The sequence below is a fragment of the Zonotrichia albicollis genome, chromosome 5 (genome assembly GCF_047830755.1).
Source record: "Zonotrichia albicollis isolate bZonAlb1 chromosome 5, bZonAlb1.hap1, whole genome shotgun sequence".
Classification (NCBI taxonomy): domain Eukaryota; kingdom Metazoa; phylum Chordata; class Aves; order Passeriformes; family Passerellidae; genus Zonotrichia; species Zonotrichia albicollis.
This window is the reverse complement of record NC_133823.1, coordinates 41056081-41082088: the sequence shown is the minus strand read 5'-3', so window position 1 is coordinate 41082088 and position 26008 is coordinate 41056081. Positions and strand designations below refer to the sequence as shown.

General features: G+C 38.7%; 1 protein-coding gene across 4 annotated transcripts in view; it reads left to right on the top strand.

The window, feature by feature from the left end:
- The first annotated feature begins 5458 nt into the window (after positions 1-5458).
- Positions 5459-26008, top strand: part of TUSC3 (tumor suppressor candidate 3) — a 118657-nt gene continuing 98107 nt past the window's right edge. For 2 of the 4 annotated variants that reach the window (XM_005483887.4, XM_026791495.2), the window contains exon 1: positions 5459-5647. In XM_005483887.4, the coding sequence (XP_005483944.1) occupies positions 5519-5647 (129 nt within the window). In that variant the 5' untranslated portion in view covers positions 5459-5518. Of the gene's footprint in view, positions 5648-6888; positions 6910-26008 lie in introns of those variants that run through there. The other 2 variants (XM_026791496.2, XM_074541463.1) reach the window with 2 other exon arrangements.

Sequence of the window (26008 nt, the reverse complement as noted above, 5' to 3'; positions counted from 1 at the left end):
AGGAACTGGTGAATGATCTCTGCCTGCGCTTATCTTGACCCATGAGCCATTTGCTATAGCTGCGGAGGGCAATGACAATGGCATGAAGCCAAGGTCAACCCACCAAGAGTTTAAAATGCTTTACATTTTCAACCCGGATATGTTCTTACACTACAATGCTGATTTGGCTCTCACAAGTGTCTTTTCAAAAAACATTGTCCAGAAAGGTCAAGAGACCTTAACAAACCTCCTGATACTTGAGGTAGGAACAGTTCAGTAACATAGAAAGCAGATTGTTTATTGGACCAGCTATAAATTACACTTCTTATATATCTATGTGTACTAGAAAATATGATACTGATGGAGAATATAATTTGTGATGATAAGATTAATTAGACTGCTGGGATTAATTTTTCAAGATACTCTATCTTTTTCATGCTTATAAATCCTAAATTGCGATTAAACCATCATACTAATAGAGAGCTAAAGAACACTGGTATTTCTTATTTTTGAATACCCCTTAACTGGGAGAGATGATTCAATTTAAGATTCCCATTAAATCTTAATGGAACACTTAATAAAGAGTGCCATTTTTTTCATTTGCTGTGATAATGGTAAAACAAGCATGACATGATAGATACCTTAAGTATTTGTCCCTGTGAAAGTTTAAACCATTAAATATAATATATATCCTAAGAAATTCTTTTTATGCTAAGGTTGCTGGTTTAGTTCCCCTGACTATATGGATTATTCTATTCTGTATCTGTTTGTTTATCCAAGATAACATGCAATGAATTTCTCATAATATTATGAAAGCAATTTATGAACAAAGCAAAAGGAAAGTTGACAAACAAAGAAAGTTTCAAATGTGTGGAGTGTTGGTGTAGATGTAAATTATTTCATGCTGAATATTCAAATCCAACTATTAATTCTTTGCCCAATATTTCTTGGATTCTTTGTTAAAGTCAGTGAAATAAGACGATAGAAATATTTATATTAGTAGAACTATATACACAAATAAGAAGTTTACTAACACTAAATTCAATGAAAAAACTGTAGTGAAGTTGGTATGCGCTTTTCTAGTCAATCCGGCTTCATAGTACTTATCTTTTATATGAGGGGTATAAAGCATGCTATTAAATTTATTTGCAAAAGCAAACACAGTGTGCTTTGTTGCAACTACTATAGCTGTATTCCCAAGGAAGAGATTGGTGTGTCTTGGTCAGGAACAAAACATTATGACTAAAATTGTTAGTCTGGTTTCAATTTAGGATGGTATTTTTCAGTATTATGAGCCTGGGCGACTGTTCCATTTTTTATTTATTTTTTAGACTTTTTAAAATTATTTTTCCCTTTTTTTGCCTTGTTTCCTTTTCCTTTTTCTTTTCCTTTTTTATTTTCTTCTCTTCCCCCTCACCCCCTAAAAAATGGAGGGGTGAAATAGGTCACTCCATAAACTGATAAGCTGGGATGGCTGACAGGTAGCTAGGCAGTTTTATTTATGGAGCGTAAACAAAGCTCAGAACAGAAATCAGCAATTGCTACACTACTGCCAACCATTTGCATGAGCAGTTTTTTTTCCAATGGCATGCATCAAGATCTGTGCAATGCCAAAACCCTAGAGCCTCAGTATCCTGAAAAGCACATCTGTGAGGAGTAATAGTCCTATTAACGACAGCAATTGATTAATGGCACCGTGCCTCTCTGGGAGGCAGCTTCACTCAGCAACTCTTAAGTTTTGTTTTGCACGCTTCATCTTCAACAGCAGAAAGAGAATATATAACTCAGTACACCACCCTTCAGACCTGAATTGGATGTGATGTGGCTCATTGGGTAGGGAAAGATCAATGGGGCTTGAATGAAAAAGGGCTCTCTGAAGGTTGACGGCTGAAAGCCAAAAGAGGATATCTTTAAATTTTATTGTAAGAGAAAATCCATTCTTCAACATTAAAGTTTGCAACTTCTGACTTGTGACTGTTAAATGACCAAATAAAAGTAGTAAAAGATTTTACTTAAGAAACTGTGTTTGTTCAGAAGTTTGTAATATATTCTCTTGTGGAAGCCCTTACTACCACCTTTCACACTTTGCCTGTACCATCACCTACACACCACACCTATCTCCTTAAAAGCAGGATTATATTAACTTGAATCAGTCTGCAAGCCTATTATCTCTACAAATTTCAGATGCAGGAATTAGAACAGAAGTCTGAATTTCTCGCAGAAAGTTCTGACACATTATTTATTTTGATCCCAGGTCACAGTGAAATTAATATTTTTTTATATATATATCTCCTTGCAGTCTTAATGAAAAGTATAAAAATATTTTAGCATCATTAGTTTTAGGAAACACAAAGCATTCCCAGAGCTAACATGGTTCATCATAGTTCAGTAAAATGATCAAACTGTATCATTTCATATCAGTTAAATGTTAACTTGTATTTGACAAATGCAATTCCTCTTTCCATGAAGCTGAAGCATATAAGCTTCATGTGACATTTCTCTCATTTGGCCAGACTGCTACTGTAAGTAAATATTCCATAGATGGGCTACATAAAAATCAAAACACCTGAATAAGTTTGTTGTTTTGGAGCTTGCAATACTGTACTGCTGCAAAAAAATATTTGTAGGGTTGTGGGATTTTTTTCCAGTTAAATCTGGAAAATAATGATACCTGACAATCAGAGCAGAAACTTTCTTTTCTATGTCTTTATATGGCTATCCCTAATTCCTTTAAGTCTTCTGTCAGGACTTGATGGGCTATAACAAAGGTCAGATTTAATTTTAAGGAGACTGCTTGAAAAGAAAATAAATGCTGGCTTGAGTTCCATCTATAAACCTTTGGATCTTTATATATAACTGATTCTCTTCACTCATGAATCAATAACTAAATATTCTTATTAAAAACAGAAAAGTATGCACGCAATATAGGAATAACTAATTTTCACAGCATTACTTAAATGCTTTTAATCAGCTCATGTTTTTTTTTTTTTTCTCCTAGAGAAGTGTTAGGCTAATGTTTCCCCTTCATGCAGCTATCTGCAGTCTTTAAATTTTTTTAAATGTTTCGGGATTGAAAGGTCTGGTCTAAGTTAGTGATCTGTACACTTGTCATGTTCATGTTAGCTGCTTCTCACTTCATTCCCCCTAGCCAAGCTTCACAACACTCCTTGTCTCCAGAGCCACATATTGGGCACCTGCTTACTACTGCACCTTCTTTTCATTTGCTGTTTTAGGTTCCCTCTCTCCATTGTCTGCTCCTGAACTCGTCCTGTCTCTGCTATCTGAGCCTCACACCGCTTTTGTGTTTGCTCTGATAACCCCTCTAGGCAATTCCCACAGCTCCTCTCTGGTCATCTATTACATCTTAGGAAGGCTCCTGTGACACTAAGGCAGTCTTCCACCCCACAGGAGGCTTTCCAACACTTTTATTTAACACATCTCAAGGGAAAATTTAGGTTCACAAGACATGCATAGGTAACAATTTTTCTTTTTAAGCCTTTAGAAGACTTTTACCCAAACTGTGCTTCCCTTGCACAGTTCCCAAGGTCCCCATGACCTTCCCCCAAGGTCATTTGCATTTCAGCACCCACAAGTGTTCTAATGTAAGAATGCCCATTCCCCCCATTACGCTGTTAACAGAGCTAACTCTCAAGAATAATAATACAGCAAATGTAAACCTGTCAGATTTCATGTAATCCTTCACATTCATCTCACCTTTTCTAGCACAGCACTTCTTTCCAGGCTTATACTCCTTACTTATAATATGAACCTCTGAACAGAAAAGAAATAAACCAAAACTGTCCATGTTGCTGTTTCCTGCTTAAGGAATGGACTTCAGGTGATTGAGAATTGAGGTTATTGATTTAAAATAAGTGTAAGAAATTTGAAAGTTAGAGCTGAGTTGTGTCGAATAGGTGGTGTAGTCTTTTCAAGGAATTAAGAGCTCCCAGTTGTTTTCATGTTCTCTGTAGTTTTAATGCCCTTTTCATACAGTGGCAATGTGAAGGGTCCACAGTTTATTAGGCTCAGGAGGATACCAAGAGTTTTTCGTACAAGATTCCAGTGAAATCACCTTCTGGATTTAGCAAGAGTGGCCTGAGATCTTCTAATGGAATGTTATTTTTTAGCACAGTAATTAACATACGCTTCTCTTGTTCCAGGGCAAAGTTTCCACTGAATTTTTATCTCCTACCTTAATAAAGACAAGGAAAAAAGGTGTTTTTAAAAACACACGGATCTGATCAATATATATATCTTGTCTCTTTAGAGCAGAGGTCTTAGAAATCTCTGTAATCCAATGTCATGGTTGAAGAGCATTTTATGGTTGTTATTATTGCCCAACAGTGGTCAGAATTTGATGGATGTGGACAACAAATAGTCTGATCTCTATTGTTTGGTCGAATATTTGAATACATTCTACTATTCCTAGGGATACATGTAACTTCTGAAAGACATGTTGCAAATATAACTGGAGAGAAAAAAGGCCTATTTAATGTTTTAAGTGCTTGGTGCTCAGATGCCTGATGCATCATCAGACTAGCATCTGATATTATGATAATACTACCTAAAAATTCTCTCTCCAAAAAAAGGAGATACTTTAAAATATGTTCCTGGGGCCTCAGCTTTCTATTTCATTGTGGTGTTGTATTATAAAATGCACAAAACTTTCTAGTGATACAGCAAAATCACCAAAGAAATGAATAGTTTTGCTTTCTGAGTCTTCAGCACAGCTGTGTGTAAGTAACTAATGTAGCACACAGTGTTCTTGGAATTCTAGGGGAAAAAAGAGAAGTATGTGCTCATTAATTTAACATTACCTATCCTGTGCACTGCAGCGTGCACTTTCAAAAAATGCACAATCACTGATTTGAGGACTGTATCATGAATCAGAATATCAATTTAGACCTGCACAGTTAATGCTCTGGGAATTAAATTCGAATTAATTGTATCAGCATATTACATTAATATTATTTTCTCCAAAGCTGGCTTTGTGCGTGCCTAATGAAATCTGAAAAGTGTATGCGCATAAACATATTAGAAAGAAGTCTTTAGAGTTTGGGTCGGGTTTTGGTGGGGTTTTATGGTATTTTGTCTTGTTTTGTTTTACAGTCTCCGTGCAGGATTGCACGGTGTGCTGCGGACAGCCGGGAGCAGCAGCGAAGCTGAGCCCGAGCAGGCAGAACTCCGCGGACGAGCAGAATCCCCCCAGCCAGTGCGGCCAGAACCACTCGGGCCGGCAGAACCTCCCCTGGGCGGGCGGAACCCACCGGGCAGGCAGAACTCCCCGGACTAGGAGAGCCGCCAGGACGCGCGAAACTCCCCGGGCCGGGAGGAACACCCCGGGCCGGGCGGAACACCCCGGGCCGGGCGGAACCGCAGCGCTGCCCACAGCACCCACGCCGAGCCGAGCCGAGCCTGCCCCTCAGTGCCCGCAGAACTACATTTCCCAGGCGGCTCCGCGCCGCGGGGCGCTGCGATTGGCCGGGCGCGGGCCGGCTCAGCGTGGCGGTGCGGCAGGTGCCGCCGGCGGGGGCGGAACATGGCGCTGGGTGCCGGGGCAGCGCGGCCGCTGCCGCACCTGCCGGCCGGGGGCTGCCTCCCCCTGCGGCTGCTGCTGCTCCTGCTCCTCCTCTGCGGACAGCTCGGGGGAGGACAGAAAAAGAAGGAGGTAGAGACGTTCGCTTCTTTCGCCATCGCGCCCGCCCTGTCGCGCTGCCTCCCTCTCCGGAGTCCCCGTGTCCCCGTCCGTCCGGCGCCCCCCGCGCTCCGCCGGCCCCGCTCCCTCCCCAGCCCCGAGCGGGGCGCCGGTGGGGCAGGAGGCGCCGGGCAGGCGGTGCCCCTGCCCTGCCCTGCCCCGCTCGGGTGGTGATGGCCGGCGGCGGCGGCGGCGTTTCCAGGGCAGCGGCAGCGCAGGGAGCAGCGGCGGGATGGCGGTGCCCAGCGTGCTGTCCGTGCCCGGGCCCGTGCCCTGCGCTGCCCTGGGCCTTAGAATGGCCGGTGCTGAGCAAAGCCCCCCTCCTGCGCCGGGCTCCGCTGGTCTGGGCTGCGGTGGGCCAGGGGGGCCTGGCAGAGGAGCCCGCGGGAGGTGGAAGTTAAACCCGTGTTTGTGGTGCCAAGGGAACGAAATGCCGAGTTCATAACGAGCATCAAAGCGATGGCAGCAGGTGTGTGCGTGAGTGCAGGTAATGGTGCTCTCTTCGAGGACACCATCACCTACGTGGAGGGAGATGTGGAGGAAAGAGCAGTTTTAATTCTGATTCATATTAACAGCTTATCCTCACCAACTTCTGTATTTAAATAGGGAAGTGTACAAAAATGTGTAGTGTACATAATTGCCTTTTTCAGATTTCAATGCTGCTAGAGCTGCCTATGATTCTCTTCCCAGGTTACCCTAGATTTCAGGCCAGGCTTTTGCCTGCTAAGTGCTAGGCCACCCAGTAGCCTCTACAGTGTCACTATAACTTCATTTATGGGAGGAGTTAGCTTTTAACCAAACTAGAGTTTTTACAGCTGATTCTGTCTCTGAACTAGCAGCTCAGACAAAGAGAAGGATGGTCCAAATTTTAGGGTTTTGTTTTTCTTTAAAGAACTATATAGGTTGTTAAGGCTTACAAGCCAAAGATGTAAAAGAACAGGGATGTCTTCCCACTGGTGTCCAGTGACAAGAATGGAAGGAATGACTTAAATCTACTTCAGGAGGAGTTCAAATGTGGTGTTAGGAAAGAGATCCTAACTGAGAGAGTGGTTGGGCACACAATAAGGTATTGAGGGAAGTGGTCATTGCCCCAAACCTGTAGGTGTTCAGGAGACAAATGGACAACGTTTTTGTGCATATGGTTTGACTTTTAGATTGCCCTGCGAGAAGCTGGGAGTTAGACTCAATGTTCCTTCCAACTCACAGTATTCTATGATTTTGCAACGCCAAAGTTGGTATGTAAAATTCTTATTTAAGTATTTAAATAGTGGTGGGACTCTGGTCTTAGCAAGATAAGTGATCTGATCATTGAAATAAATCCCTTGGGCATCATTGTGAAAAATGAACACCTTCACTCTAGGCATTCATTGCCTTTTCCACTCTTTTTAGAATGAGTAAGCAGTAAATGTGTTGCCCTTCTGCTGCTATAATTAACTTCTTTTCAAAACTTTAACTTATTAGGTTTCCTTAATAAAATGTGTTTAATGTTTGACACTTGATTCTCTCTTGCTGTGATGTGCTGGCACTGCAACTTTTGTTGACACTTTCATGTGGAGTGCCAGCTGTGCTACCAAGATAGCTGAAATAATCTATCTTTTAAGTGAGATCCTTTTCCTAACAAGTAAATAATGGCAAATTAAAATAGACATGTACAACTACTTTTTAGAAAGTTTCCCATTCCTACTGTGGAGATGGTACATAAAAGGATGGAAATGCTTGTTCGTTTGTCCACCTATTTGGTATTACAGTTCAAGCAGGTATTTCTCCTCTGTAAAGCTTGTTATTCAGTGTTTTCCTTTTTAACTGATTTAAATGAACACATCTCAGTCTTCTGGATCTTTTTGCTGCCATTTTTCATTTCTGTTTAATATTTTGCCTTTAAGACAATGGACTGCTCATACAGAAAAACTCTTGGCTTTATGTAGACATAGAATCTATGACTGCATCTTTACAGAAACTATTACAATATTGTAAGTTCTTGCTTCACTTTAAATGCAAGCTTAAAATAAAGTGTAACTTGTTTTTTCTCAGGGTTTTATACACTGTATGCTTCTGTATTGTATATGTTAGAGCTAAGATCTGACTCTTCTTGCCCCATAACCTTCATGTTAAAAGCTGTAGTAGTTTACCCAATGCTATAACGAGGAAAACATCTGTATGTGAAAAATGAGACTTGTAATTACAGTAAGTAGTTTGGAAGTAACATTTTAAAACTGTTCTGAGGAAAATTATGTGAATTGAAAGAGTGCAGGATATTGTGCTGTGGGACACTGCTGTTCACACCACTGTCCAGAAGCACAGTGGTAACAGGTAAAGGTGATGGAAGTTAAATGTGTTAAGTGAACTGAAGATGTTCTATACAAAGACTGGTAAGATTGACACAGCTTGTTTTTGGGAAGTTGGAAAAATGGTTGAACACACACTGAATTGTTTCAAAGTGAACACTGCGAGAGAAAAGCTAATGTAGTGGGATTGAAAGGTGTATCTCAAGATAAAATCATCTCACGTCTCAGTTTCCTGCTTTCTCTGTGCTTTGTGTGTGTGTGTTGACATGGTTGTCCAGAAAAAGAGGTAAAGGACTAGAGAGAAGGAACAGCTTTCCCAATAATTTTTTTTAAAAAACTTGATTATTTGAAAAGTACTTCAAAATTACAAGAACTTGAGATGTTGGAGTTAAATCTTAAGGAAGGAAAGTATTCTTGGTGAAGACAATGATTTTCTTTTTTATTAATTTATCTTTTTAAGTGCTGACTACATGGAAAACTGTGCATAAAGTCTGAATGATTGGAGGTGTCTGGATCAGTGGTATGAGCATGGAAGAGGTGGAGATGCTTTGCAGGAAGGAGAGGACCAGGTTAAGATATTAGGTATTTCTGAAGGACTTGATGTTAGCAGAGAAAATAACCAGGGAAACTGGGAAACATTGTTATAAATTTCTGTGTTGATTGTGAAATACTACATTAAAGCTGTATTTAGAAAATGTGCAAGTCCTTAAATGCTAAAACACATAGTTCTCTACAGTATAATGTTCTTAATGATAAATAAAGAAACTGTCTTCTCTGGAAAATTACTGAGAAGTGCTAAGGTTGGTTTTAAATTTGATTAAATCTGCAAGAATTTAAGAGCTATTTGGAAATAGATTTGAATTAGATTATTAGTCATCTGGTTTCATGGAAGCTGTTTCTAGAATGACTTCATGAACTTACAAACACACAAACATTCCTATTGTTTTGCTTTGATCTCCAGTACCTTTTCCATATTATGGACATTCATAACAGCCTTCATGAAGATGAGAAGATAAATAGAAAATATTGGAATGTCTAATTTGAAAATGAGATGAAGAACAATACCACAACTTTCCCCCATAGCTCGCACTTAGAAGCTAACTAGATTTGAAAAGCCTGCTTTTATGATTTTAATTTGGGTGCTGAAGAGTACCTTTATTTAAAGTGAAGTAAAGAAAAGTTCTTGATTGCGAAGTATCAACAAGACACTGGGGAAGGATTATTCTCTTGGAAACTGTATGCATAATAAGAGAAATAATAGTTAACTCTTTCCACATATTTGAGATAATATAATTGTAATAATGTACATGCATTTTCTGTTCCTAATCCTTGCAATGCTTTTTACATATCTTATACAAATTTGAGGTGGGCTAAACTATTAAAAAAATTAAAGGAATCAGAGTCATTAACTTTGAAGTATACTGCTTGGCTTTCTATTATAGATTTTCTTGTGACTGAAACACATAGAAAGAGAGCATTGAGTTTGCAATATTAAAAGCATTTGTCATGGAGGATAATGTTTATTTTTGAGCTTTCATGTGGGTGGCTCAGAAGCTGAGTTAAACCACTGATAGGCAATTGGAGTAACTTTTACTGCAGGTAGTTTGTTAAATCTGACACAGGGAGGAGATCTGTTTACATACAAGCTTTCTTCAGGTGGAAGTATTTTGTTGAGCTTGAGTCTACTAAAAAAGATACTGAAGACATATAAAATTATTGTAGTGATTTTACTCTTCTTTAAGGCAAGGTTCTGTGATATCTTAGTTTGCCCTGATTATTTTTAAAGGATTTCAAGATTCATACATTTATAATATTCTTTACCCTTTTTAAGGTAAAGACCTTAAACCATATTTATAAGTTCTTTACTTTTTCTCCCTGTCTGGTTTCCCCAGCTGAATGTAGAAGTTATGAAAGTTGTGAGAAATTGTGGGAGATAGAGTTGGAAGGACAAACTAATTGATAGTTTATCCCAAAGCTCCACCATGCTTTTATTATTCTTGACAAATATGTGTGTGATATGCCCACAGAAGCCTTTAGTGGTGGTGACTCTACAATTTCTGGCTTTTTCTATTCCTCTAAAGATTTAACCTAAACTTCTGCATGTTCAAGGGCCTAGATTTTTGACCCTGTTTCTTCCCCTCATCATGACCATAAAGAACAAGTTATTGTTTGTTTAGTTGTTATTTTTTAAATTAAATAGAAGCAGCTATTTATGTTTTTAAGGCTTAAGGTATTAAATATCTGAGAGAGTCTTCAGTCTTGATCATATTTTCCTGTTTTATATGAAAGTAACTGGGATAGATTGGCACTATCCCCGTGTTTCTGCACCATGAGTTTTTGTTTTCCTTTCATAGTGAGCCTGTTGTGTTTATTTGCAGTTATTGATTATTTCCATATTGCAGGCAGAATGGCATCTTCCACTTAAAAATGTTTTTCCCATCTAATTTCTGGTAGTGGTTCCCCATAAAGGTGGCAATTCTCACCCATTCAGACCTGGAGCCAGCAAAACCTGCTGTCCTTGGTCTTGCTCCAGAACTGAAAGAATACTACTTAGTTTCTTACTTAATCCCTTGGTTCTGTTTTCAATGATCTGTAACATTCTTCTGTTCAGTGTTCTGTGTGTGTATTTAATTGAAAGGAGTATTAGGAAACATGGTAAAGCGAGTGGAGAAAAGGAAAGGAGGAAAAAAAGTTTGTGATGAATGGGAAGTGTTTAGCATATATTCAATTTCTCATATAGTTTAAAAAATAAATTCTCCATTTTTCAAGATCTCTTATATTATTTGAATAACAGTGATAATTAAAACCTAAGTTTCTCTTCTTGGTCTACTGAAATTCTGTTTAAAATTAAACTTGAATATAAAGCCTTCTTCATCTTGTGGTTGTGAAAATTTTGAGTTTGGTCTCCGGACTGTGGAGCACTGCATGTTTTTGCTTTTGACACAGGATGCATGAAAGTGTTTGGCAGTTACACCAATTACAGATTCTCTTTAAAAACTTTATTGTAAATTGAGATGTGGCAAAGCTTGAATCTGTGGAGGGAAACTCAGGCCTCACTGTAGATTTGCCTTCAAATAATTTTAAAGATGTATTTTAAGCGGACATTTTGTATGTGTTTATATAAGTGGACATTTTAACTATTGCTACAGTAGAGATAGGCTTTTTTAAAACAATGCTTAAAGCTTTAAATTAAGTGTTCTCAGTTTGAAGTGAAATAAGTTCCAACCCATGCCTGAAAATATAAAACTCATTAAATGCAATTCTAAATGTTTTTCTCTACTCTTGTCCTAAAAAGAATGGGGACAGCACAGAGGAAAAAAAAATATTTGCAAAAATTCCTTTTCTCTGCTGTTTTTTACAACCCCATAAAACATCTATATCCCTCTCTCCTTTATTTCTAATTAACTAAAGTTTTGCAAAAATTTGGCAAAATTGATTAGCAGTTCTGTCTTCGACCAATCTGTGTAGAAAACTTCAGTGACTGCATACAATAAGTGAAATAAAGGATGCCTCTAGTGGCCTGATGGCATTTTTTAATTGGGTTACTGAAACCTTTTGTCCCAGATGTCTCTGTTTGGCATCCTTGCTGTCATGAGACAGATCAGTGACATAATTGATCTTCTCCCCTGTTCTGTTCTATAACCATTTATACAGCACATCCTGTGCAACCACATGGAAAATACAGATTGTATCTGCTTAAATTCTACATGCTCTGGAAAAATCAGTTAGTGAAATTAGAATTTTTAATTCTAAGCACTGAGTGGAAAGCCCTGGGTTTTTTGGATATTGGTTTGGGTCTTCGGATTTATTCTCTTGATTTTTAGAAGTGTTTTCAAGGTCACATTTTATTGGCTAAGATAATGGTCAGAACTAAAGAAGGACCTTTACCTGGTATTTGGTTTGGGCCTCATTCTCTTGCTCTAATAAATCTACTAAATAGAGTAGCAAAAGATTTGTACCCTTGCTATCACAGGCTTCTTCATGAAAACACTCTTCTTCCTGAGTGCTAAAATAGTGGCAGGACCAGCATTTCTCTGGACAGACTGCTCTCCCACCTAATAGGATTTGCTATTAGGATTTTACTTTCTTTTGTATCTGATAATACCATTCTGGAATACCCCAAGTTCATAATCTCTTTTTAAGGAATTGCAGTCCTTAGCCTAACTATGCCATACCATTAATTTTTCTTATCCTTTGCTGCTGAATCTAAAACAACTAATTTTTGAATTTCAGAGGAACTGGTCATTAAGCTTAGCAGAGTTTGGCTGTGTTGCATAGAACATTTTGTATATCAAGTTCATAACAGAAGTGGTAATTACAGTTATGCAGTCCCTCTGGAATGACATTTTGAGCTCAAAGAGCTGCTCAAGGTTATAGGCTGTAGCAACTGCTTCTTGAAGGATAGAAACCATTTTGTACTCTGCTTTTACTTTGGCTTTTTCATAGTTTCAAATCACTATCACTGTCTTCTCTATTATTAAAAAAAATAGCATGTTCAACTGCTTTTGTTAACCAATTGCCTTAAAAAGACCAATTCTGACAGTCTACTGAATCAATCAGATATTGACATTTCTGTTTAGCTTTTTTGAGATTTCACTGTGTATATATTCATGTCTGAGTAAAAGACATGAATTGCCAAGTAAAAGTTTAGGTAATACTATAAAATTCTCATTTGTAGTTTAAGGTTCATTTCTGGGGCTTTTAAAATAATTTATACTAGGCATTTTTGTCTACTTGATTGTTTTGTGAGGTCTTATGATACTTAGCCTGTTTTTCATGAAAAATAATTGACAGTTATTCAGTTAATTAATTAGCTAATTCTGTTTATGTTTTCCTATTTTCTGGTCATACATACACATTCAGGATTTTTCACACAATTTGTTTCTCAGATCTTGTCAGTGGCTGGTTGCATTCTGAATGTAAAGTTGGGCCTTTAACTCAAGACTTTGCTGTCCTGCAAGAATGTTTAGTATAATGACTTGTTATATTGCAGTGATTTTCTGCACTATGCTGAGGAATATGGTGATTTTAACAATAAAGTAGGAGAGGTATTTTTTGTTTGGTGTTGTTTAAACTTTCCTTGGTAATTGTAGCTGCTTTGTCTTTGTTTGCTTCAGTGGTTCAAATTGTTACTTAAAATATTTTGTTCTTTTTACTTCTCTTAATTATGTACATATGACCCTCTTGTATTTTTGGTAGTACACTGCAGTGAAATACAAATTCCATTTGATCCATAATTACTAGTGTCATGGTTTGACCAGGAAGAAGTTGGGAATTCTGGGAAGCTGTGGTCAAACCAATGAAGGTTTTGGGTTTGAGACTGGCGTCCGGTGTGGCCAGTGGGTTTTGGACACACCTCCGAGAATACACAGGGGTTAAAAGCAGGGCACTGCCCTGGCATTTCCTCTTTGGATTTCGTCGGCCGAGGAGTTCAGACCTCTCTCCCTCGCCCGGCCCGCTGCTGCTGGGCGGGGGAGGGGCCAGCCACGTGGTAGGCCCGGGGCCTGGACAGTGATGGGCTTGAGGGGGCTTCGGGGGGGGTTCCAAGGATGGAAGGGTGGGGGAGCCCCAAGAGACATCGGGCAGCCAGCTCCCCTTCCCCCCCCCCCCCCCCAGGAGAGCAGCCAGCTCCCCTTCCCCCCCCCCCCCCCCCCCCGGAGAGAGAGAGCCGGCGGCACCGAATGTGATGGCAGCCAGCCAGGAGGAGAAGGGGGAAGAGAGAGAGAGAGCCCGGCCGGCCGCAGCAGCAGCACGTGTGGGAGTATCATCTCCTCCCAGGACAGACAGAGACTGAAAACTTTTAACCCTTTCCTGCATGATTGGGGCCTTGCGAAAATGCTAATCCTCCTCGAAGCTGAATAAGAAGGGAGATGAGAGATGATATGAGATAAGGACCTTGGCCCGGAGTTTGTGGAGATGATTGGATGGGGAGAGATGATTTGGAGTGGCCTTTGGGCTGGACGTTTTCTTGTAGCCATGGACTCAGTTGTTCCTGTGACACAGACTGCATTTAGGGGGAGGCAGTGCCTCAAAACCAGGAGGGTTCATTTGTGAGGACCCCCCGGCCCCAGGGGGTTGGAAATATATGGGGGGGACAGTTGTCCCAAAAGCAGAGACTGTGCCTTTTTGGAGTGAGACAAGGCATCCTTGAAAGACCACCCTAAAAGCAGCTCTGGCCATGTCTCAGTGGTGAGAGCACTGAGCATGGAAGGAACATGTCACAAGCGGCAAATGGACTTTCCGGGCGGTGCCAAAGTGACAAAGAAGCATCCGGGATTTCACTGTTTCCAGGAAAAGCCTATGGAACAAGAAGGACTCCTTTTCCTCTCCATGAACTGCAGTTTGAGTATACTAACGTGTGGGGCCAAGGCTGAGCAGTTGGTATTTTTGAGAGAATGTATTGGATTGGGAAAGTTAGGGAGTGGGGAGGAGGAAAGGTAGTTTTTGTAAGGTTTTCAATTTTTTCCTTTTCCTTATAGTCTTTCCTATTTTTTTTTTTTCCTGTAGTTTTAGGTAATAAAGTGTTATTTATGTTTAAGTTGGAGCCTGTTTTGCTTATTCCTGGTCACATCTCACAGCAGACACCAGGGTGAGGCATTTTCATGGGGGCACTGGCTCTGTGCCAGGCTCAAACCATGACATTTTTTGGTTCCCTGGACCGGGAAATCGAATCACGGGAGAATGATGAGATAAAGCTGTGAGATGAGACCAAAAAGAATAAGGAAAGCATGTACTAAGTTAAGGTAGATAAATAGTCATAGTGAATCTAAGGTATTGTTGTATAGAAGTGTTTTGTAATTTTGTTGATAATTTTAGAAAGTGTATTCTCGGAGGTGAAGGGTGGAGTGTCATGGTTTGACCAGGAAGAAGTTGGGAATTCTGGGAAGCTGTGGTCAAACCAATGAAGGTTTTGGGTTTGAGACTGGCGTCCGGTGTGGCCAGTGGGTTTTGGACACACCTCCGAGAATACACAGGGGTTAAAAGCAGGGCACTGCCCTGGCATTTCCTCTTTGGATTTCGTCGGCCGAGGAGTTCAGACCTCTCTCCCTCGCCCGGCCCGCTGCTGCTGGGCGGGGGAGGGGCCAGCCACGTGGTAGGCCCGGGGCCTGGACAGTGATGGGCTTGAGGGGGCTTCGGGGGGGGTTCCAAGGATGGAAGGGTGGGGGAGCCCCAAGAGACATCGGGCAGCCAGCTCCCCTTCCCCCCCCCCCCCCCCCCGGAGAGAGAGAGCCGGCGGCACCGAATGTGATGGCAGCCAGCCAGGAGGAGAAGGGGGAAGAGAGAGAGAGAGCCCGGCCGGCCGCAGCAGCAGCACGTGTGGGAGTATCATCTCCTCCCAGGACAGACAGAGACTGAAAACTTTTAACCCTTTCCTGCATGATTGGGGCCTTGCGAAAATGCTAATCCTCCTCGAAGCTGAATAAGAAGGGAGATGAGAGATGATATGAGATAAGGACCTTGGCCCGGAGTTTGTGGAGATGATTGGATGGGGAGAGATGATTTGGAGTGGCCTTTGGGCTGGACGTTTTCTTGTAGCCATGGACTCAGTTGTTCCTGTGACACAGACTGCATTTAGGGGGAGGCAGTGCCTCAAAACCAGGAGGGTTCATTTGTGAGGACCCCCCGGCCCCAGGGGGTTGGAAATATATGGGGGGGACAGTTGTCCCAAAAGCAGAGACTGTGCCTTTTTGGAGTGAGACAAGGCATCCTTGAAAGACCACCCTAAAAGCAGCTCTGGCCATGTCTCAGTGGTGAGAGCACTGAGCATGGAAGGAACATGTCACAAGCGGCAAATGGACTTTCCGGGCGGTGCCAAAGTGACAAAGAAGCATCCGGGATTTCACTGTTTCCAGGAAAAGCCTATGGAACAAGAAGGACTCCTTTTCCTCTCCATGAACTGCAGTTTGAGTATACTAACGTGTGGGGCCAAGGCTGAGCAGTTGGTATTTTTGAGAGAATGTATTGGATTGGGAAAGTTAGGGAGTGGGGAGGAGGAAAGGTAGTTTTTGTAAGGTTTTCAATTTTTTCCTTTTCCTTATAGTCTTTCCTATTTTTTTTTTTTCCTGTAGTTTTAGGTAATAAAGTGTTATTTATGTTTAAGTTGGAGCCTGTTTTGCTTATTCCTGGTCACATCTCACAGCAGACACCAGGGTGAGGCATTTTCATGGGGGCACTGGCTCTGTGCCAGGCTCAAACCATGACACTAGATTCACTGGGCTACTGATACACTAAAAATATGAAACTTAAAGTATTTTAGTGTGAATCTATTGAAGTATTTTAGTGTGAATCTTTGTCTTTCTATAAAAGACATAGCTGGAGATTCAGATTCTGCACAGGAAATTAATGTAGGGAGTGAGAAAGCTGAGCAGACAGATTTTTTTGAGACACAGTTCCTTTTTCTACTTTGTTTTTTTCAAGGTTATCTAGAAAGATTAAGAAGATATTTTAATATGAATAGAATACCTGTGTCTGTTTTGACTGACCTAGGTAATTCTCTTCTAGATACCCTAGGAGTTACAGAGCTGGGGCTACATACAGTGAAGGAATAAATTAGCTGTATCTACATATGTTTAGGTGTCTTTCCAAGGAGAGGAATTCAGGCTACAATTAGGTGAGGGAATTGTAGAGCAATTTAATTAAGAGTATAGCACCTCATCATAGGTCACAGTACCAGTACTCTTTGTAGTCAGTGATCTTGAACTAGGGAATACAAAATGCAAGAGGATGTTTCTGAAATCTTATAATTCTCCAGAATGTGGATGCTAAAGTCAAAACTGTAAAAGCTGTGCTGTTCAGAATATGTGCTGATAAAGTATTGTACTCTTCAGCTGCAGGAGGAGAAGGTAGTGATGATGACATAGACTCATTCTTCAGTGTGGATTATGTGCATGGTCCTTAACAATAATAACAACTAAAATCAAAATAATAATATAATAACTTGATTGGAGTAGTGTTTTCTTTTTCTTTCATCACATGGTGATGCACTGAAGGTGATGTGGTTAAGGTGGTATATATTCTAGTTTCTGTTCAGGTCATGTGAGATGGTATAAACGTGCTTATTGATTATGGTTTATAGGATAGGTTTCAGGGATTATGAGATGTGGGACCTGAATACTTCCACATGGGTGAAGATGATATTGAATACACTTCTCCCTACTTGAGTCAAAAACTGAAATTTAGAAGAGTGCACAAACTCATGCAGCAATAAGTGGTTTTTGTTTTCAAGTGAATCCTTTGTGGTACCTTTTACCAGGATGTCTTCAGTTATTGGGTATTTTCAGATGATGCCTGAGGAAACTAATGCACTTGCCACCTCCTTTATCTGACTCTTAAGTGGGGCTATAAATTATCTCATGGCCAAGTCTGGCATGTTAAAGTGTAGGGCATGCTCAAAGGCCTAGAGATCATTGAGAATTTTCTCCTCCATTACTGCAATGTCTGTGCAACTTAAAAGTTGGATGTGAAGTAGAATTACTGCATTGCAGATGCCTGTGGTTGATGAACTTGGTTAGCTTCTATCCTCAGATCTAGTCAGTGAAAAACAAGTTAGCTTCAAGATGTGCAAATCTTGTGTCTGGTGTAACATTACATGTTCTTGTGACTTAAATGGAAATACCATCACATGTTTCCTGAACATTGTTTCCTGTTTTTCCTGTGTTTTGGAAAATAAAGGGAACTTGCTTTAAGTTCATTTCTTTGATAAAGTAGGATTTCTTTTTTTATCGTTGGGCAGAAGGATAGAAAAAATGTGTATGGGAAAATAAAAACTATTAAGCCAATGATCAATGATCAAATGTAATCAGAAGTAATGAATCCTTAAATCCTTCTGAAATCTGTTAGAGCATAGAAACTAGTAAAGTTATCTGAATTCTATATTATTTTTGCATCACACTTCTAAATATTTTAGCCATGGTTTGTACTCTTGATAGCTGATGGCTCAGCTCTAAAACATTTCAGTGGAAACTTTTTCCATTTTTCTGTTCTATGCCTCATTTTTACTAAAGCTTCAAGTGAAATGGAAAATAAAGGGCAGGAATTCATAGGAATTTCAAGAATGCCATTTCCAGGAAGCTCAGTCTAGAATTGAAGATGTACAACTGTTATGCCTCTTGCTTGTCCCCAGCTGCTGGATTCAGTTAGTGACAATGTGACAGCACATTGAGTGGATGAGATAGGAATTGTTGTGAAAAGGACACGAATGGTGGATTAATGCTGAAGTTATTGCAAAAATATTTTTCTTCTGTTGTGTCATACTTTTGCTTCTAAGCTAGAAATGAGTAGAAGCTCTTGTCTAAATTTTTTTTCAAATCTCTGTTAGTTGATAGCAGTGCAATAACTTCTTTAGTGGGCAATTGTTTTAGAAGAAAAGATAAAGTTATTGATACCTGCTGGACAGACTCTAGATATTATAATTGTTCTCTATTTCCTTTATTCTGTTTTTGGTTTGGGGTGATAGTGAAATCAGCCAGAGAATAATTGTTCTCTCACAATGTGAAGTATTAGAAATCAGGCATTCTTTATTATTATTAGTGCTGCACACATTCACGGTATTTTTTCTCTTATTGAATGTGTATCATGAAATTTTACAATGGGGTATTTATTCCATCATGACTGTACATGGTCACTACAACATATTTCCAAGCTAATACATAAACATCACTTCTCCTAGAATGAGCTTACATGTCTTTGCTCCTTACTGGTAGTTTTTTAATGGTCTTAGAGGATCGTCTAAAGGTGGTCGTATTCACTGAGAGCCCCCAAAATTTTAAGGGACCTTGTCTGGAACTTCTCTTAGGGCATGCACTCTTTTTTTTTGTTACATGACTGCCACAGAACCACTTAGGTTCCTCATTATCTGTGTATCCACTGGTTCCAGCTACATTTACAGTCTACAGTCTACTTCTACATTCTTTCACCTAATTTCCTAGTTACTCCTTAAGCTCTACTTTGCAACTTCAAGGGATCTGAACATTTCTCCCTGTAGTCTGTCAGGGGCATTGCTAATCATTTTCCCCTTCAAATGCATTGTAAGCTTTTTCATTTTTTTGTTTCCTGTAAGCTGAATAAATCAGTCAGCAGAGATGTGGGGCTGTGTGCCTGAATATGAACACACATATTTACACTAGATGAATAGCATCATGATGATGGTCTAGATGAAATAGCATTTGCTTTTGTGTTGATGTCTGTGGGTTTTTGTCCTGTAACTCTAGGTGCTATAAATGATCAAAGTGCTTTAACTAGAGTTCATGGAGAATGTAGCTTTCAGAGTAAAACTTTAACTAAAATGCCCTCATGTAAATGCATATTGGTTTGTGAGGCTGCTGACAGTACAATTTCTATAAAAGTAATAGTTACCTGAAGTTCTACTTTAGTGCATAAGGAGGGACAGTCCTCATCTGATTTGACATCCTGTATTTTAGCCCATTCTGTGCACAGAAACTGAGCTTCCTTAAGTCATTGTGTGCTATGAACGTGTAACATTCACAATAGGAGTTAAATTTTCAATTAAATGTGACATCTCAGCCTCTTCCACAGTAGCATTATGGTTAAAGCATGTCTGGGAAACTGATACAGTGGGAGCAGTTGATATTAATTTGATTTCTGGGAAATTTTATGCTGCTTCACATAAAGTACCCTGAACACTTGTCTGTCTGTTCCTTTGGGTGCTTGGATCCTGTTAAGGTGATCTTCATTATTGTATTAATTCAAAAAGTTCCTGCTCTGAAGCATATCAGTTGTTTTGCCCCTCTAGAGCACTGTTTGCACTCTGAACTGTCCTTTTACACCAACACAGAGGTTTGTAAAATGTTGCAGAATTCACTGGGCACGGAGGAGTGACGAGAGGAAGATAATTTTCTAGCTGAATGATGATCATTTGAAAGAGGAAAGTCCTGGGTTCCCACAGCTATTTATACATTTAATCCAATAACTGTTCAGTGTAAAACATTGTAATACAATCTGTTCAAGTAGGTTTACTTGCCCACCATCTGGACATGAGTACTGCCTGCCAAACCAGTTGGGAGGGCAGTGGAAGAAATCAAGGTTACTTTAAAGTAGTGAAGGCTTCTCAGGGTAACCCCTGTACACTTGCTTTCTCTGTTTAAGCAGCTATCACCTTCTCAGTTGTAATTTTGTGTGACAGTGGAGGTGGCCGAAGGAACTAAGTACAGAGTGTACTATGCACAGTGCTCAAAGAGCCAGCCCTAGAATATTTAAGGGTAATAGTGGTCTTGGTGGGAACATAAAGGTTCTCAAATCTGCATTTTTATTTCAGTATTCCAGGCCATTTGGATATTACAAGAAGGTAATATCCAAGCAAGGGGAGATAACACAAAATTTAAGTACGTTTTGTAAGTACCTGGTGGCAGACAGGAGAAGCTTGTTCAACTTTAGAATTGCCCACTCTGGTTTCCATTTCTGTTTGCTGTAGATCCAAATTCCTCGATTAACTGTTCTGTGTGGATTAATCTAAGTACCTCTTTACCTCTATCTGTAGAACAGATACCAAGAAAACGAGTGTATAGCACAAGAATTTAATGATTTATAGGTGGTCAAATGCCACATTCTTTGACTTTGTTTCAATAAAATGATAAATGAGAGGAGAGGCACTAAAGCTGATGAATTTTAGTGCAAAATTTTTTATACTGTAGAAAACATTTTAGCAAGTGAGCTACACCAGGAAGCAATGACGCCTTAAGTCACCTCAGTCTAGAATTTTGTTATGTTAGTATTGGAGCTTTAGCCACCTGTAGGGCACAGTACTGATGAAGATGGTCCCAGCTGTGTAAGAACTGAATAGTTCCCTCCTTATCCCCTTCATAAAGTTAGGACAGGTATGGTGTTCATTTTACAAGAGACTCAAGTGCACAATATTAGATAGGTTGTAAATGCAAGTATATATTGCACGTTCAGATGACATGTAGAATCATAGGAAATAGAACTTTAATCTTTCATTTCATTTTTTTGTCCCACCATATTAAAGTGATCTAGTTATGGTTCTGTTAGTGTATTGGTCTATTGGCATGTGTCTTAAGTGATTAAAAAATCTAGCTGAAGCTGTTCAGTTATAGCAATATCAGTTTTTCTGAGCAGTGAATGCATTGTGCTGTCATGCAGAACTCATGCTTGCTTGGCTGTGAGGGAGAAAATTACGAGTTCATTAGCTGATACAGCAGTTTTGTTTTCAAAAGTAATTTGATGTCTGTACTTCTCCCAAGTGAAAATGGAACTTTTCCTGAATCTAATCAACTGTTTTGATAGTAAAAATGTTCTGGAGGAAACACATCTTTACTCAAGTCTTTACACTGAATGTTGACTCTGCAAAAAATTTAAGAAGTGTGCTTTAAAAGGGCTTTAGAGAGACACTTTTAGCTGGCTTCCATCATTAGAACTATGGCAACTTTTTCTAAAAATGAAAAAGATGTAGAATTAGAAATTTGATTTCATGTGGATTTTAGAAGCTAATTTCAAAAGATAAAAATATAGGTTGCATGATAGTATGAGAATATTTTTATGAGAATGAAACGTAGTTTTAGTAAGCACATCATGTTTTTATTTTTCTAATATAGACATTAATTTTGCCTCCAGTTTCGTCAATATGATTTATTGAGTTAGTCACTATAACTGAATTTTTAATATTCAACATAGAAAAGAATGCTGAGTATTGGTGTTTAAACAGCAATTAACATATTAACATATTAACACCATTAGGTTTTGCATTAAAGCTTTCTAACTGCTTGTACAGTCATGATTTAATATTCCACAATGAACTTCTGCTTTAGTCCTACTAATTGCATTTTTTTATTTAGATAAAAATTATGTGCTGGTATCTATGAATAGTTTTTCCTTAAACTACTCAGAAATAGATATAAAAGTGAAAAGTAATTATTTTATATTAAAAGGATTAAGTGCTTTATCTGCCACTGGAGATTGTCTACCTCCTGTTGTACCACTGAATCCATTAATTAACTTAGCACCATGTTATGTCCTTTCTGTTCTAATGAACTGCTTACTGGGAAGGTAGTATTCTGATTAAAGGAATTCCTGCTCAGAAACTGTGATACTTCTGTTTCTTAATGTATGGGTAAATGGCAAGGGTGCCAGAACCTCATGTGGATGGCTGAGAAAGGTTAAAGGTACTAGGCCTGAGGAAGAATGCTGAATTTAGTGGTTCTGTCATATTTATGTGTGTGGTTTTGCCTTCTGAGAAACAGAATTTGCAAGGAAATTGTGACAATAAAGTGACCAATGAATGGATGGCATAATTAAATAAAACTATTGAGAATCAATATCAGATGTGGCAAAGAATTTATGAATAATGGTTAGCAATCAATTGACAGTGAAGTAGTCTGAGGGTAGATGCAGATTTCTCTCCCAATGACCATGAGTTGTGAGGAAAAGTTTGAAGAAAGTGTTAGGGGAGATAGTACTCTGAAACATACATTGAAATGGTGCAATGGCTGTAATGTACACACTTTGTAGTTTTTAAAAGTGAAGCTTACACTCAATTAATTGTGATACCTTCAAAACTTTCTCTACTGCCCACTTTTCTAGCTTTTTAAAATTGCGTGTAGAATCTCTTTATTGAAATGTTGTATCATAAGAAAAAACAAGGAAAAGAATGGTTTTGCATATCTTGAAAAGAAAGAAGGAGAAATCAACAATTCGAATTTGAATCCAAATTGTAGTGATTAGTTGTGTCATATGAACATTTCTGTGTTACAATTTGTCATTTCTGGCAAGAAGAGAAAATGAGAATTTTCTTTAATATGAAGTAGGATTTTTATTCTCATGCTTTGCTTTGAACCCTTCCCTTTCTGGTCTGATAGTAGGTTGTCCATTAAATTGGCTGGATCATGTTGCTATTGTAAACCATGTCAAGTGCTGTATATATTTTTCGTTGTGTTTGATAATTACTGTTAGAGTCCTAAAGCTAAAGAAAACTTGGAAGAGTTGACTTTGAAATCAAAGTGGGCTTTCATTAATTTCATGTGAATCAATGAAACACAGTACTACTTTCTGAAGTCCTTGTAGAAGAAAGAAATTTGCTGTCTTACCTTTACAGCTTGAGAGAGACATTGATAGGGCTGCCCGTAATGCTGAAGTCATCTGCACACTTTAGGTATTTGAATTTAATTGTTAGATATGTAACTCGTTTTATGTGTAATTTCTTTGGTTGCTTGTCCATTTTATAAACTGTGAAGGATGATGCTTCTCTTTTTTCTTGTTTTTTCCATTTCCTAGCAAAGAAAGGAGTATACATTGCCTTTTCCTTTTTTTTTTTTTTTTTGTTGTTGTTGTTGTTGTTATTTCTGAGGTATGGCAACACAAATTGTTTTCAATCCTTCTTGGAAAAGTAGTGGTCTTTATGTGCTCTATGACTTTCTTAGTAGCAAATAATGTGTAAAATTTAGTTAATTTAATTTTGGAAAAAAGTTGTGTAAGTGCTCATGATAGGTTTTGTCAATCTGCAAAAGTTTGTTAGACTTTAAAGGATTTATGAAATTGAGTTCTGTGTGTTATGATAGTTTCTGAAAGCAGAACAAACTGAATGTATAATAGAAGTCCATAAAATATTTATGGTTGCACATGGTCAAAAAACCCAGTTTCCCTGGTGTCTTTTAAAACTGTGACAATGCCATCATGATATGGTCTTGAAAAAGTGTGGATGCAAGGGTGCATATTTTTCTAATTTTATGCAGCTCTAGCCATAATGCTCATAAAGAAAAACATAATAGTAGATTTGTCTCTTATAATCTTGTATCCTTCCTCTGATAGGGATTCTGCAGTCATTTGTAGTCATCTTCTAATACAGTTTTTCATTGCCTTTTTCGCCTGTTTTTTTTCTTTTGTTTTTCAAGGTATAGCTTGTTTTCAAAACCCTCTGGGTTTTTATAAAATGCAGATTCACCAGCTACAAACTCCACTTGGTACTTGAAAAGTTACTTTTATTCTTCCTGCGACTACGTTCATATCCTGTTTAACCTAAAAGTCTCCTTATTTCCTTCCTATGACCCAGATGGTGGGGTTTTTTTGTTTGTGTGTGTATTGATTCTTATAATTTAATTCCTATTGGTTTTAGTTTTTGTTATTATTGTAGCTTTTGCTGTTTTCTCTAGAAATAGAATATTCACATATATTGATGCAAACTTAAAGCCTGCTCAACTCAAAGAGCAGACTTCATCCAGGAACATTTGTGGCTGCCCTGGGGAAAGTTATGTGTGTATTTTCTGCCAAAAATTGTTCTCTAGTCTGTTCAAAGACAAATTTCAAGCTGCCTACATTCACTTTAGGCTGAATGTGTCTTGCCTTCAGTGTAATACTGCATTCTTTTTCTTCCAATCTGTTTATTCATGTTGCAACTCCCAGTTATCCTACTTTTTCCTCATATGATGGTTTTCCTTTGTATATTTTTTGTCATCATACTTCTGAATTACAGTCACACTTCTGTGATTATCTAGATGTTTTTCCTTATAGTTTTCCTTTAGTTTCATCTTTTCTACAGTATTTACAATGTTCTTCTCAAGAATTTTGGTATTTCAAAATTTTCCTTCTTTTCAATATTCTACTCTTCTTGGTATGTACAGATGGATTTTAAAAGTATTCCCACAATCTGTTTTATATCTGTTGTTCTAAGAGAGATTGTCAGATTTTGGTCTCCTCTAAGGAGAGAGATGAATGAAATGCAAAAGTAGGTTGAGTAAAATTTTGATGTCTCTGAAGAGATCTGTATTGTTTAGAAATTTTTCTGTTGTCCTTTCCCGTAAACCCTCTGGATTTCTTTGTAGTGGGAGCAGAAAGCATACCTGTAATCATTATAATATCTGGAGACAAGTGTGGAAAGGAATCAAGGGTTTGATTTCATTATTTGGTACTTATCTTTTCTCTTCTGATCTGTGTGATTTGTTCTAAAATCAGAGACCATGTGTACATTTAGTGCTGGTGTTTATACAAGTATATCCTGTCATGACCCAGATGAGCTAAGTTGACAGCACTCAAGAAAGACTAGGTCATACTATTTTCTTCTTTCTCCTGTTTCCATCAACCTATTTCAGTCATGACTTGAGTTTCTCCCTGTTGCTGAGTTGACTGAATGCTGTATTCATTCTCAATTCAGTTATTTGCCTTGTGTCAGCTTTCCTTCCAGGTCTATACCCATTTGCAGTGAAGATAGAAATTTAAGAATCTCTTTTTTTATTATGTATTTTTAAGCTTTTAACTTTTTAAACTTGCTCTTGATTCAATAATTCATTTGTTTCCAGGTTGATAAGTCATTGTTTTAGAAAGTTATCTTGCAGTTCACACTGCAGAAGAAAACAGTTGCTGTTTCATGTGATTCAGGTTTTCTCTGTGGAAATTCCTACTGATACTGTTCTGATTGTTACATTTACAAGTGTCATGCGCTCTCCTTGTGTTTCCAAACACTGCAAAGTAACAACAAGGATAAATCCTTCAGATATCCCAATTACTATTTCTAGCCATAAGATACTAAAGGACATTCAGTTTTACAGATATTCAACACAGATTGTTATTCTGTTGGACCTGACTTTTCTAGTCATGGCATAAAGTGCAGTAGTTCTCAGAGACTCCAGAGACTCATCGTGATTCTTTTTGTCTATGACCTTCTTTTGTCTTTGAGATTTAATAAGTTCCTTGCTTTTGGCTTGAAGGTCTTCATTGTGAGTTGTAGGTTTTAAGTTTGCATTTCTTCCCTGAAAATTCAAGCTAGGCTGCATGAATTACTCTATTTATTCTTTGTACTTTGCTACACTTGGAGAAGAAAAATGGGATGACATGGTGTGAAATGCTATCAAAACAATATGATCTCTTTTAAATGCTTTTATTTTTCCTGCTTCAGTCCTTATTGCAGTTTCCTGAAATACATAAAGCTAGTAATGGATTCTGATCTCATCATGCTCACTCTCTGCTTTAATATATAAAAGGGATGATTCTCATTCATTAAGCTCTAATCATTGCCTCTCTTATTGCCCATCTATTGACAGGAGCCCTTACGGAAGTGATTTTTGTCCTGTTGCTGTGTTCTGTTGCA